The 14961-nt window shown below is 47.1% G+C and overlaps 1 protein-coding gene across 15 annotated transcripts in view; it reads left to right on the top strand.

Moving 5' to 3' along the window:
* The window catches only part of ZFHX3 (zinc finger homeobox 3), a 1292716-nt gene extending 1280911 nt beyond the window's left edge, over nt 1-11805 (top strand). For 14 of the 15 annotated variants that reach the window (XM_087870546.1, XM_087870551.1, XM_087870547.1 and 11 more), the window contains 2 exons: nt 1125-6554; nt 10007-11805. In XM_087870546.1, the coding sequence (XP_087726672.1) occupies nt 1125-6554; nt 10007-11670 (7094 nt within the window). In that variant the 3' untranslated portion in view covers nt 11671-11805. Of the gene's footprint in view, nt 1-1124; nt 6555-7810; nt 7948-10006 lie in introns of all 15 variants that reach the window. The other variant, XR_015728051.1, reaches the window with a different exon arrangement.
* The last annotated feature ends 3156 nt before the right edge of the window (nt 11806-14961 follow it).

Consider the following 14961-nt stretch of genomic DNA (forward strand, 5'->3'; position numbering starts at 1 on the left):
TTCCTGGCACGTATTTGTACACTGTTCATATGGTTTAAAGTGGAAAGAAAATAAGGTGGAACCAGTGGAATTGTGGTGGACACATGTCCCCTTAGACTGTACATTAGGGAGTGAATAAATAACCAGAGACTCAGTCAGTAGACCCATGACTCCCCATTCTCAGCCGTTAAATAGTCTCTGAGGACTTAATTATTAGGGACTTTTGGAGCATAGGTGAGGGATTTCAGAGCACTACATTAGCTGTCTTTCTAACTTTCCTCTGCACATAGTTCTTCTTTGAGTCTTCGGGAGTGCCTTAGGACCTTGCATAGAGGTGCATTTAGAAAGAACATTGTTTAGACATGTGCTGGTGCCCCATGGTGGCTGCTAGCTAGATGGGTCATTAGACCTCCACTTAGGAGGCTCTTCTCCATCTTTCACCTTTTGTCAGCAGCTAAGATTTAAGTTGGGAAGACTCCCCCCCCCCACTACTGCGCCACCCCCCCTTGTGATTTTTTCCATATTAGAAAGTAGACAGCTGACTTTAAAAGGGTCAGAATATGTATGGGTGTGATGATATCACTGTAGAAAATAATTTTTATGTATTTTAATGTCCACTTGAATGTTTATTTCTTACTGAATTGAGAGGACAGTCAAAAGTAATGTTATAACAAATTAAGCTTAGAATTTCTTATATTACAATGGACAAAGTTATTTTAAATTCCCCCCCATTTAGGACAGCATTAATTCACATATTTTACAGTTCCAGACCACTTAAAAGGGGAATCCAGTCTAAGATCAGTAACTTTCAAACCAGTTCTCAAGAAATTCAAGATTCTGAGTCAAGCAACTGAATGGTGTGTAAAGACAGATCCAAGATATGATACAGGCCTATTATGAATGAAACTTCTGTATTTCCTTTTAGTCCCCTCTGTTCACGTGCACTTGCTTATTTATAATATGTACTCTTTGCAGGGGCTGTGTGGAGTGAGTCTGTGTTCCAATTGGGTATTTCCCTTACTATAAGAAGATTCTGTGTTCACTTGCTAGGTAGATAGCTGTGGGTACCATCCTTGAAACAAAGCTTTCTTTATCATTGGGCTTGGCTTTTTTTTTTTTTTTTTTTTTTTTTTTTTAAATTACAGAAACCTCAGAGGATCTGGGAAAGAACATCTTGCCTTCTGTAAGCACAGAGCACAGTGGAGATCTGAAACCCTCTTCTGCTGACCCAGGCTCTGTGAGAGAAGAGTCAGGCTTCCTATGCTGGAAGAAAGGGTGCAATCAGGTTTTCAAAACTTCTGCTACTCTTCAAACGCACTTCAATGAGGTTCATGCCAAGAGGCCTCAGCTGCCTGTGTCGGATCGCCATGTGTACAAATATCGCTGTAATCAGTGCAGCCTGGCTTTCAAGACCATTGAAAAGCTGCAGCTCCATTCTCAGTACCATGTGATCAGAGCTGCCACAATGTGCTGTCTTTGTCAGCGTAGTTTCCGAACTTTTCAGGCTCTGAAAAAACACCTTGAGACAAGCCACCTGGAGTTGAGCGAGGCTGACATCCAACAGCTTTATGGTGGCCTTCTGGCCAATGGGGACCTCCTGGCAATGGGAGACCCTACCCTGGCGGAGGACCACACAATAATTGTTGAGGAAGACAAGGAGGAGGAGAGTGACTTGGAAGACAAACAGAGCCCAACGGGCAGTGACTCTGGGTCAGTACAAGAAGATTCAGGCTCAGAGCCAAAGAGAGCTCTACCTTTCAGAAAAGGCCCCAATTTCACCATGGAAAAATTTCTAGACCCTTCTCGCCCTTACAAGTGTACAGTCTGCAAGGAATCTTTCACTCAAAAGAATATCCTGCTAGTGCACTACAATTCTGTCTCCCACCTACATAAGTTAAAGAGAGCCCTTCAAGAATCGGCAACTGGTCAGCCAGAACCCACCAGCAGCCCAGACAACAAACCTTTCAAGTGTAACACTTGTAACGTGGCCTATAGCCAGAGTTCCACTTTGGAGATCCACATGCGGTCTGTGTTGCATCAGACCAAGGCCCGAGCAGCCAAGCTGGAGGCTGCAAGTGGCAGTAGCAATGGGACGGGGAACAGCAGCAGTGTCCCCCTGAGCTCCTCCACCCCAAGTCCTGTGAGCACCAGTGGCAGTAACACCTTTACCACCACCAATCCAAGCAGTGCTGGCATCACTCCAAGCTCCAATTTACTGAGCCAAGTGCCCACGGAAAGCGTAGGGATGCCACCCCTGGGGAATCCCATCGGTGCCAATATTACTTCCCCTTCAGAGCCCAAGGAGGCCAATCGGAAGAAGCTGGCAGATATGATTGCATCCCGACAGCAGCAGCAACAGCAGCAGCAGCAAGCACAGACACTGGCCCAGGCTCAGGCTCAAGTACAAGCTCACTTGCAGCAGGAGCTGCAGCAGCAGGCGGCCCTGATCCAGTCTCAGCTGTTTAACCCCACCCTGCTGCCTCACTTCCCCATGACCACAGAGACCCTGCTGCAGCTGCAGCAGCAGCAGCATCTCCTCTTCCCCTTCTACATCCCCAGCGCAGAGTTCCAGCTCAGCCCCGAGGTGAGCTTGCCCGTGACCAGCGGGGCGCTGACACTGACGGGGACGGGCCCGGGCCTGCTGGATGATCTCAAGGCTCAGGTTCAGATCCCACCGCAGAGCCACCAGCAGATCCTGCAGCAGCAACAGCAAAGCCAGCTCTCTCTGTCCCAGACTCACTCTGCCCTTCTACAACCAAGCCAGCACTCTGAAAAGAAAAACAAATTGATCATCAAAGAAAAGGAAAAAGAAAGCCAGAGAGAGAGGGATAGTGCGGAGGTGGGTGAGGGCAACCCAGGACCCAAGGAGTTGCTGCCAGATGCCTTGAAGGCTAAAGAGAAGAAAGAGTTGGCACCAGCAGCTAGTTCTGAGCCTTCCATGCTCCCTCCACGCATCGCCTCAGATGCAAGAGGGAATGCCACCAAAGCCCTGCTGGAGAACTTTGGCTTTGAGCTGGTCATTCAGTACAATGAGAACAAGCAGAAGGTGCAGAAGAAGAATGGGAAGACGGAGCAGGGAGAAAATCTGGAAAAGCTTGAGTGTGACTCCTGTGGCAAGTTGTTTTCTAACATCTTGATTTTAAAGAGTCATCAAGAGCACGTTCATCAAAACTACTTCCCCTTTAAACAGCTAGAGAGATTTGCTAAACAGTACCGAGAACACTACGATAAACTGTACCCCCTGAGGCCCCAGACCCCAGAGCCGCCGCCGCCGCCTCCCCCACCACCTCCTCCACCCCCTCTTCCTGCAGCACCACCTCAGCCAGCTTCCACGCCAGCCATCCCCACGTCAGCCCCACCCATCACTTCACCCACGATTGCACCAACCCAGCCATCCGTGCCACTCACCCAACTCTCCATGCCCATGGAGCTGCCCATCTTCTCACCGCTGATGATGCAGACGATGCCACTGCAGACCTTGCCGGCTCAGCTGCCCCCTCAGCTTGGACCTGTGGAGCCTCTGCCTGCAGACCTGGCCCAGCTGTACCAGCATCAGCTAAATCCAAGCCTCCTCCAACAGCAGAACAAGAGGCCTCGCACCAGGATCACGGATGACCAGCTCCGGGTCCTGCGGCAGTATTTTGACATTAACAACTCCCCCAGTGAAGAGCAGATCAAAGAAATGGCAGACAAGTCTGGGTTGCCCCAGAAAGTGATCAAGCACTGGTTCAGAAACACCCTCTTCAAAGAGCGGCAACGTAACAAGGATTCCCCTTACAACTTTAGCAATCCTCCTATCACCAGCCTGGAGGAGCTCAAGATCGACTCCCGGCCCCCTTCGCCAGAACCTCAGAAGCAGGAGTACTGGGGAAGCAAGAGGTCTTCAAGAACAAGGTTTACTGACTACCAGCTGAGGGTCCTACAGGACTTCTTTGATGCCAATGCTTACCCAAAGGATGACGAATTTGAGCAACTCTCTAATTTACTAAACCTTCCAACCCGAGTCATAGTGGTGTGGTTTCAAAATGCCCGACAGAAGGCCAGGAAAAATTACGAGAATCAGGGGGAGGGCAAAGATGGAGAGCGGCGTGAGCTTACAAATGACAGGTATATTCGAACAAGCAACTTGAACTACCAGTGCAAAAAATGCAGCCTGGTGTTTCAGCGCATCTTTGATCTCATCAAGCATCAGAAGAAGCTGTGTTACAAGGATGAGGATGAGGAGGGGCAGGATGACAGCCAAAATGAGGATTCCATGGATGCCATGGAAATCCTGACACCCACCAGCTCCTCCTGCAGCACCCCGATGCCCTCACAGGCTTACAGCGCCCCAGCACCATCTGCCAACGCAGCCTCCTCCGCTTTCTTACAGCTCACAGCGGAGGCTGATGAACTGGCCACTTTTAGTTCGAAAACAGAGGCAAGTGATGAGAAACCAAAGCAGGCTGAACCTCCCAGTGCACAGCCAAACCAAACCCAAGAAAAGCAAGGACAACCAAAGGCAGAGCTGCAGCAGCAAGACCAGGCTGAGCAGAAGACAAACGCAGCCCAGCAAAAGCTCCCACAGCTCACTTCCCCCACTGCATTACCACAGCCGCCTCCACAAGCACCCCCACCTCAGTGCCCCTTACCCCAGTCAAGCCCTAGTCCTTCCCAGCTCTCCCACCTGCCCCTCAAGCCCCTCCACACGTCGACTCCTCAACAGTTGGCAAACCTACCTCCTCAGCTAATCCCCTACCAGTGTGATCAATGTAAGCTGGCATTTCCATCGTTTGAGCACTGGCAGGAGCATCAGCAGCTTCATTTCCTGAGTGCACAGAACCAGTTCATCCACCCCCAGTTTTTGGACAGGTCACTGGATATGCCTTTCATGCTGTTTGACCCTAGTAACCCACTCCTGGCGAGCCAGCTGCTCTCTGGGGCTATACCTCAGATTCCAGCCAGCTCGGCCACTTCTCCTTCAACTCCAACCTCCACAATGAACACTCTGAAGAGGAAGCTGGAGGAAAAGGCCAGTGCGAGCCCTGGAGAAAATGACAGTGGGACAGGAGGAGAAGAACCTCAGAGAGACAAGCGTTTGAGGACAACCATTACACCAGAACAGCTAGAAATTCTGTACCAAAAGTATCTATTAGACTCCAATCCAACTCGAAAGATGTTGGATCACATTGCGCACGAGGTGGGCTTGAAGAAACGCGTGGTACAAGTCTGGTTTCAGAATACCCGAGCCCGGGAACGGAAAGGACAGTTCCGGGCTGTGGGCCCAGCGCAGGCCCACAGAAGATGCCCTTTTTGCAGAGCACTCTTCAAAGCCAAGACTGCCCTTGAGGCTCATATCCGGTCCCGTCATTGGCATGAAGCCAAGAGAGCTGGCTACAACCTAACTCTGTCTGCAATGCTCTTAGACTGCGATGGGGGACTCCAGATGAAAGGAGATATTTTTGATGGAGCCAGCTTTTCCCACCTACCCCCCAGCAGTAGTGACGGCCAAGGTGTCCCCCTCTCACCTGTGAGTAAAACCATGGAGTTGTCTCCCAGAACTCTCCTTAGCCCTTCTTCCATCAAGGTGGAAGGGATTGAAGACTTTGAAAGCCCCTCCATCTCCTCAGTTAATCTAAACTTTGACCAAACTAAGCTGGACAATGACGACTGTTCCTCTGTCAACACAGCAATCACAGATACCACTACCGGAGACGAGGGCAATGCAGATAATGACAGTGCAACGGGAATAGCAACTGAAACCAAATCCTCTTCTGCACCCAATGAAGGGTTGACCAAAGCAGCCATGATGGCAATGTCTGAGTATGAAGATCGGCTGTCATCTGGTCTGGTCAGCCCAGCCCCAAGCTTTTACAGCAAGGAATATGACAATGAAGGTACAGTGGACTACAGTGAAACTTCGAGCCTTGCAGACCCATGCTCCCCAAGTCCTGGTGCAAGTGGGTCAGCAGGCAAATCTGGAGACAGTGGGGATCGGCCAGGGCAGAAACGTTTTCGCACTCAAATGACCAATTTGCAGCTGAAAGTCCTCAAGTCGTGCTTTAATGACTACAGGACGCCCACCATGCTAGAGTGTGAGGTCCTGGGCAATGATATTGGACTGCCAAAGAGAGTTGTTCAGGTCTGGTTCCAGAATGCCCGGGCAAAAGAAAAGAAGTCCAAGTTAAGCATGGCCAAGCATTTTGGTATAAACCAAACAAGTTACGAGGGACCGAAAACAGAGTGCACTTTGTGTGGCATCAAGTACAGCGCTCGGCTGTCTGTACGTGACCATATCTTTTCCCAGCAGCATATCTCCAAAGTTAAGGACACCATTGGAAGCCAGTTGGACAAGGAGAAAGAATACTTTGACCCAGCCACTGTACGTCAGTTGATGGCTCAACAAGAGTTGGACCGGATTAAAAAGGCCAATGAGGTCCTCGGACTGGCAGCTCAGCAGCAAGGGATGTTTGACAATGCCCCTCTTCAGGCTCTTAACCTTCCTACAGCATATCCGGCGCTCCAGGGCATTCCTCCTGTGTTGCTCCCCGGCCTCAACAGCCCCTCCTTGCCGGGCTTTACTCCATCCAACACAGGTGGGTTCTGCTCTAGGTGATTCTTACAGCATTAAATAGCTGACCAATTAGCATTTTGTTCTGTGGCTACCATCCAAACCCTCTGAATGTTGGGCAGATAGGCAGAAGCTTCCCTTTCTAGTTTTCTAACAGCAACAGAACTTCTGGTCCTTTCCACTGAGTCTCCCTAGTCCTGTGGTTTTCTGACGTCCCAGTCTCAGGGATGGGACCCCCTGGTTAGAAAAGTCTGCTCTGAAATTAGTCTCTTGCCCTGTGTTCCATAACACAACCAGGATGTGTACAGGGAAGAACTTGAGGGTCCTCGCATCCTAAATCCTGGGTTATTTTCAAGAAAGAGGTTTCTAGCATAGACCCTTCTAGTCAGTCTTTGTGAAATTGCCGATCCCATCTAGATAGTTGTTGGAAATAGAAGGCATTTGACTATCCTAGCTAATTCTGGATCATGCTCTATGGAAACTGGTTCAAGAGAACTTAAGTCCTTGTCCTTACCTGTGGTCCCTGCCCGTTTTTAGGGAGCTGTTCTGGCAGAACTGCTATCAGAAAGAAAGCTCTCATAAATGGATCCTTACTCCTGGGCTTCTTACCTGGCTAGAACAACAGTGGTTATATTAGTTTCATTATAATGAGACTACCTTTGTACTTGAATGTACTGACCAGGAATCCTGTTACTGGGCAATATGGTTCTGAATCTTCAGACGGACAAACGTTAATCCTCATTTTTAGGAGTCTTCATATCACCCCTTCATTTCCTTTTCACCCATCTCTCTTTGCTCCCCCCAGCCCCATAATTCAGTCAAATACTTGGTACTTTATTAATAGGGAGTTTGATGGTTCTTCCTGTGTCCCTCTCTTGTTCCTCCTCCTCTGTCCTCACCTGTCTTCTCTGGAGCCAGCTATCTTTCCTAAAGCACAAGTCAGCAAGATTCCCCGCCGCCCCCCACCCCCCCCCGCCCCGGACCTGCATTGACCGGTGTACCTTTACCAAAGGAGAGCCCTCTAGAGTCCCTGTTCCCAGGGGTTGAAGTGGTAAGAGCATTAAGATGTCTAAGTCATTGCTTATAGTTGTTGGCAAGTAAGGTCACAGATTAATGCTAAAGCCAAATAGCCATAAGCCAAGAATCAAGCTATGGAAAGTGTCGAGGCACTGAATTACCCTTGTAGCCCAGGACCTTGGCAGAAGGGCTTGGGATGGCCCAACATTTCATAATAATGTGAAAAAAAATTAGAATGTCTGATCTATTCCCCTTGTTTTACAGATGAGAAAACTGAGGGCCAGAGAGGTCAAGACCATTCAGCAAGCTAGGGTAGGAGCCAGAGCTCCCACCCAGGCCTCCCGGCTCCCAGTGCTATGTGCTCCTTCCACAACACCCAATATGAGCCAGTCAGTCAACAGGTATATGCTTAGTGCTACTCAGGTTCTGACCACTAAGAGTGGACTCAAGATAGAAAGGTATGCTCTTAATTACTAGAGGCAGCCAGGGTTACCAGTATGTCCTAGTTACCACCATCTGACTGTACCACAGCTCACAGCAGCACTGGGTCTGGAACGGGGGAAGGAACTTGTATTTAATATGTCAGGTCCAATGGTAAGCTCTTTCCATATGACCTTTCATTTAGTCCCTGCACCCATGTATTGTAGAAAGTTGAGGTTCCGTGCAGTCGGGGGGCCTAAGGCCACATAGCAGCTCTGTGTCAAACACAATCCACACTGCGTCAGTCTGACTCCAGCGGTGCATGACAAGCATCAGGGTGATGAAATGCCTTCCTTGGTTCTAATCTTGCTGATGAGAAAACTGAGGCCACAGAACTAGCTTGAGAATATATTGAGCTACTATATCAAACGTGGTTAGTATAAAGCTTGGTAAATATAGGAAGGATTCTGTAAATGAGTCTTACAGTTTCTTCCTCTTCTATTCAAGACACAGAAGTCAGTTTAAGGCCTTCTGACCTGGATCTTTCTCCTGAAAGCCTGATGCCACAGAGATGGAGAAATCTCTAGATGTTTTTTCCTTGCCTCGCTGATTTTTTAGCCATGTCCTAAGTTGTCGAATTCATAATCCATTCACTCTCCATCTTGTGCATGGCAGTTTAACCAATGAACCTTTACTGGCTTTTTCTGAGTCAGATACTTCTTTCTGGTTTCAGTTCCTTCTGTGCATTGAGGAAACTGGATGACTTCATCTCAGTGCTTCCTTTCTGCTGTTTTGAGAGAACAAATTAATGCTGCTATACAAAGCCAAGGGAAGCATCCTCCTTGGCTTTTCAAACGTTAATGGTTTATTTTTCTGGGATTGGCAATTTGAGGCAACCTTGTTCTCTTCGTCTGAACTTTGAGGGTTTTTAAATGCTGCACCAGTGTGAAGCCAACATTGTCTTCACCCAGGTCTGGGCTTCTCCGTGTTTTCTCACAAGGACAGGGTCATGTTCTAGAACCCCTAACCCCAGCTTTCCGGCAGAAGGTGGTCCAGATGAAATAGTGAGGAGCTGTGGGATTTTTTTATTTTACATTTTGGTACCCTCTGAAGAGAAGAGATGAATACAGTCTAGTGTCTTAATGCACCTGCAGGTTGATGTACCAGGAGCAGCACTGTCTTCCAACACCCTGGAACAAAAGACTCTGAGGGAGGACATTAGGCTCTGGGCTGGGTGAAGGCTTCATAGGCAGAGTGTGACTGCAGATGGGGCTGTACCCCATGTGGGCCTGGTGACTTGGCAAAGACCTTTGCTACCCATAAGTATGAGTAGGTTGCAGTGGTACCAACACTTTGGGTCTTTCCATTTCTGATGCTACTTTCTGAAGCATCTGCAGTCTTTCTTTCTGTATGTCATTCAGATGTGTTGGAAGAGAGAATGCTCATTTCTCCAGCAAACTTCAGAATCCTCTTCCTAGATGGTTACATTTTTCAACAGATTTGTTAAAGATTACCTGAGCCAAGGTAATGGGACAGTTTTCCCTGAATGGATTGTGCAGGCCAGAGAGGCACATTTGTTTGTTCACATGGTCTTGGGGGCTTGGCCAGGTTTCTTGCATTTTGCTTTCTTCTCCTGTTACCTCTCTCCTCTACAGCTTCTGGTGGGGCGACACTATTTCTGTGGAGCTTTGATGAAGGCCTTTGGTTCAAATGTCCGAGCTGGAAACACCTAGTTTGGGGAAGTGGGCTAAGAACATACGGATTAGTGGATGTGCCATGTGTGGCAGGAAGGTGTTAGAAGTTGTTTAACTGAAAGGGGAATGAGGGGAGCTGACCCAGGATTGGACACTGATTAGAATACAAAGCTATCCAACCCTGAGCCTGGTGAGACCCCGCTATTGAAAATGGTGGTTTTGAGAGGGTCTTTCAACTTTTAACCTTGAGATCTCAGACTTCATGCCAGTGACACAAGTACATCTTGAGCTTCAACCTCACCACTCCAGACTGACCTATGGTTCTTTCCGTCTTCATTTCTTTCAGCTTTAACGTCTCCTAAACCGAACTTGATGGGTCTGCCCAGCACAACAGTTCCTTCCCCTGGCCTCCCCACATCTGGATTACCAAATAAACCGTCCTCAGCATCGCTGAGCTCCCCGACCCCAGCACAAGCCACCGTGGCGATGGCCCCTCAGCAACCCCCCCAACCCCAGCAGCAGCAGCCACTGGTGCAGCCGCCGCCGCCCGCAGCTCAGCCACCACCTGCGCCACAGCACCCACCGCAACAGCAGCAACAGCAACGCAAAGACAAAGACAGTGAGAAGGTAAAGGAGAAGGAAAAGGCACACAAAGGGAAAGGGGAGCCCCTCCCTGTCCCCAAGAAGGAGAAAGGAGAGGCCCCCACAGCAGCCACAGCCACGATCTCAGCCCCGCTGCCCGCCATGGAGTATGCAGTGGACCCTGCCCAGCTGCAGGCCCTGCAGGCCGCCTTGACTTCGGACCCCACAGCCTTGCTCACGAGCCAGTTCCTTCCTTACTTTGTACCAGGCTTCTCTCCTTATTATGCCCCCCAGATCCCTGGCGCCCTGCAGAGCGGGTACCTGCAGCCTATGTATGGCATGGAAGGCCTGTTCCCCTACAGCCCTGCACTGTCGCAGGCCCTGATGGGGCTGTCCCCGGGCTCCCTACTGCAGCAGTACCAGCAATACCAGCAGAGTCTGCAGGAGGCGATCCAGCAGCAGCAGCAGCGGCAACTACAGCAGCAGCAGCAAAAAGTGCAGCAGCAGCCCAAAGCAAGCCAAACCCCAGTCCCCCAGGGGGCTGCTTCCCCAGACAAAGACCCTGCCAAAGAATCCCCCAAACCAGAAGAGCAGAAAAACGCACCCCGTGAGGTGTCCCCCCTCCTGCCGAAACCCCCCGAAGAGCCAGAAGCAGAAAGCAAAAGTGCGGACTCCCTCTACGACCCCTTCATTGTTCCAAAGGTGCAGTACAAGTTGGTCTGCCGCAAGTGCCAGGCGGGCTTCGGTGACGAGGAGGCGGCGAGGAGCCACCTGAAGTCCCTCTGCTTCTTCGGCCAGTCTGTGGTGAACCTGCAAGAGATGGTGCTTCACGTCCCCACGGGCGGCAGCGGCGGTGGCGGCGGCGGCGGCGGCGGTGGTAGTGGCGGCGGCTCATACCACTGCCTGGCGTGCGAGAGCGCGCTCTGTGGGGAGGAAGCTCTGAGTCAACATCTCGAGTCGGCCTTGCACAAACACAGAACAATCACGAGAGCAGCAAGAAACGCCAAAGAGCACCCTAGTTTATTACCTCACTCTGCCTGCTTCCCCGATCCTAGCACCGCATCTACCTCGCAGTCTGCCGCTCACTCAAACGACAGCCCCCCTCCCCCGTCGGCCGCCGCCCCCTCCTCGTCCTCCGCTTCCCCCCACGCCTCCAGGAAGTCTTGGCCACAAGTGGTCTCCCGGGCTTCAGCCGCGAAGCCCCCTTCTTTTCCTCCTCTCTCCTCATCTTCAACGGTTACCTCAAGTTCATGCAGCACCTCAGGGGTTCAGCCCTCGATGCCAACAGACGACTATTCGGAGGAGTCTGACACGGATCTCAGCCAAAAGTCCGACGGACCGGCGAGCCCGGTGGAGGGTCCCAAAGACCCCAGCTGCCCCAAGGACAGTGGTCTGACCAGTGTAGGAACGGACACCTTCAGATTGTAAGCTTTGAAGATGAACAATACAAACAAATGAATTTAAATAAAAAGATTAATAACAAACCAATTTCAAAAATAGACTAACTGCAATTCCAAAGCTTCTAACCAAAAAAAAAAAAAAAAAAAGGAAAAAAAAGAAAAAGCGTGGGTTGTTTTCCCATATACCTATCTATGCCGGTGATTTTACATTCTTGTCTTTTCTTTTTTTCTTTTACTATTAAAAAAAAAAAAAAAAAACCTTAACCCTGTTACATTGTGTCCTTTTGAAGGTACTATTGGTCTGGGAAACAGAAGTCCGCAGGGCCTCCCTAATGTCTTTGGAGCTTAAACCCCTTGTATATTTGCCCCTTTTCAATAAATGCCCCACGTTGATAGCACAGAGGAGCCCGGCATGCACTGTATGGGAAAGCAGTCCACCTTGTTACAGTTTTAAATTTCTTGCTATCTTAGCATTCAGATACCAATGGCTTGCTAAAAGAAAAAAAAGAAATGTAATGTCTTTTTATTCTCAGGTCAATCGCTCACACTTTGTTCTGTTTTCAGAATCATTGTTTTATAATATATTATTTTTTCAGTTTTTTTTTTTTTTTTTTTGTTCCAGAAAAGATTTTTTTAATTTAAAAACGGGCAGAAAGTATTCAAGAAAAACAATGTGAACTGCTTTAGCTTTCTGGGGATTTAAAGGATAGCTTTTCTGCTGAAGCCAATTTCAAGGGGAAAAGTTAAGCACTCCCACTTACAGAAAAAAAAAAAAAAAACCCACACAGAGTGTTGAGGACTTGTAGCTTAAAAAAATAAGTTTTAAAAACTGACTTTCTGTATTTATGATAGATATGACCATTTTTGGTGTTGAGTAGATTGTTGCATTGGAAATGAACTGAAGCAGTATGGTAGATTTAAAAGGAAAAAAAAACCTTTTGTGTACATTTAGCTTTTTGTATGGTCCAGCTGACAGCTCCTCATTTGATGTTGTCTTGTTCATTCCTAGCAGATAGATTGCAATCCGTTGATTCGCCTAAGCTTTTCTCCCCTTTGTCCCTTAATTCCACTTTCTCCTTCCTCCTTCCACCCTATAATCTCCCACTTAAGGTAGCTGCCTTCATTTCTTAGAGGGTAGCTGCAGAATTATTTTATAAAACTAAAGAAAGAATTTCAAAAGGTTCTAGGGGTCATTAGGATCCTCACAGATTATTTTTGGTTGGGGAGTTGAAACAACTTTTTAAAGGCATATAATTCTAGTTACCTATGTCTGTAAGCCTTGTGCCATTTATTTTTTATTTATCCTTTCTTTAGCTGTTTTATCCCTTCTTTTCCTCCTTGTTTGGTAGGATGCTTCAAATATTCTTTTCCTAAACTAAAGCATTTGTTTCGGTTTGTGTAATTGGGCTGTGTGCTTTTCTTTCTAAAAAAGTTTTTGGTTAGGGGTTTTGTTTTTGTTTTCTTTCCTCTCAGAAAAAGAAATTTCATGCTTTAAATAAAATCCAAAGACACACCCTTTCACTGCTGATGCAGAAAAAAGGGAAAGGGTTCTTGTTACTTGAGAATTTGTTTCTGATTTAAACAAACAAGACTTAGTTTAATAAAAGAAAGTGTAAAACAAAAGATTCCCAGGTTGTTATGTGCTTCTTCTGCAAGCAGAGAGGCAACTGTTAATGACAATTCCATATACCAAAAGACACATTTTTTACTTCAAAGTTTTGTCCTTGTGTTAGGCAGTCTGAGCGGCGAGTGATCCAGAGTGCAGCCAACAAAGAAGCAGATAGCAATGTACAGAAAGCAAAAAAGGAACCGTATGTGAGGCACTTGTATTTATGTTAATATCTGTATTCCTGTAACACATAACACAACTCAACACACACCCTTTCTCATCTTAAAACAACGGTCTGAACTTTGAAAGGAAAACTTTGTGCTGCTAAAACGTAGATTTTGGAGACAAATAGATGCTTTGCTGTTTCACTTTCATAGCCAAACATCAACAGAAACAATCTCCCCTTGCCCCGAAAGTGTGAAATCCTTCCCTTCATTCTCTTCCTTATGTTTCAAAAGGGAACTTCGAAGACTGTGAATGCAGGTTCCATTGGTCATCTTTCGGGCTTCTTTCCCCAGTGCTGAAGCCACTCAACGACTTTGCAAAAGACTGGAGCATTCCAAGATCTGAAAATGGATTTTTTTTTCTTTTTTCTCTTCTTTTTTAGCCGGGACTATTTTATTTTTATGAATTCGTTTTTGGTTTAATGAAAGAGTAGATCCAGAACTGTTGTATATATTTCTAACTAGGCTGATGCACAGTGCAAATTCTTTTTAAAATTTTTTTAAGTAGAAATACTAAAGAGTACCATCTAACTATTCATACCAGTATCCAGTTGTAGCATAAGGTGTCAAAAACAAGTACACATAAACATTTGCTGTTTTAAAAAGCTCTTTTCTTTTAACAAGAATTCTTGTATTTCTCCCTGTGTTTGAGATGAACATTTTTAAATTTTAAAGTTGTACAGGTTTTTGTTTTCCATTATTTTATCTTGTTTGTAACTCTATGAAATATATATATATTTTTTGCCATTTAACTGTTGTATGTTACTCTGTGTCTGTATCATATAGAAAAAAAATGTTTGTTTTTGGTTCTCTATGTGATACCAATTAACAATTTAACACTAGCTTTACCTGTCAAATTCTGCTAGGTTTTTTTCTGAAAACTTTGTTTTTAAAAATGATATTGCTTGGTAATAGTGCAATTTCTGTCCCTTTCCCTCCCCCCCCCCCAACTTTAAGTTCATTTCCTTGTAATTTTGCCACCCCTCCACAACGGTGGTTTTTGTTTGTTTGTGTGTTTTGAGCTACTATGCCATCCTCCCTGTGTGAGGCAGAGTGACTGTCAGTGTTTTGTTATGCCATGCCTTGACTTGTGGGTGTATCTGGCAACAGCAAGGTGGTTGGGTAGGTTGGCTAAGCATGCTTCTACCCACCAGTGTTTCTCAGAGGGATTATGTGATTGTTTCATCCTGGAGTGGGCTGCACATTTGATGCTTTCCTCTACAGTGCCACCACCCACATACATGTTCATTCAAAAAAGGAAAAAGAATTCTCAGCATTAACTCAGAAGTAGCAAAGCAGTCAGTAATGGTGACAGTTAGAGGTCAAATATGAGCTAGTTAGATGTTTGTGGGTTGACATCCACTATGGCTGTGACTGGTATCATTTACAAAGCATGAATTCACTACAATGCTCAACTGTTCAGACTGGTCTCACTAGGAGAATTTAACTCCTGTCTGTTGCATAGTAGGTAGCTGAATAGGATATC

The sequence above is a fragment of the Ursus americanus genome, chromosome 21 (assembly GCF_024610735.1).
Source record: "Ursus americanus isolate L20-20 chromosome 21, mUrsAme1.1.p, whole genome shotgun sequence".
Lineage (NCBI taxonomy): Eukaryota > Metazoa > Chordata > Mammalia > Carnivora > Ursidae > Ursus > Ursus americanus.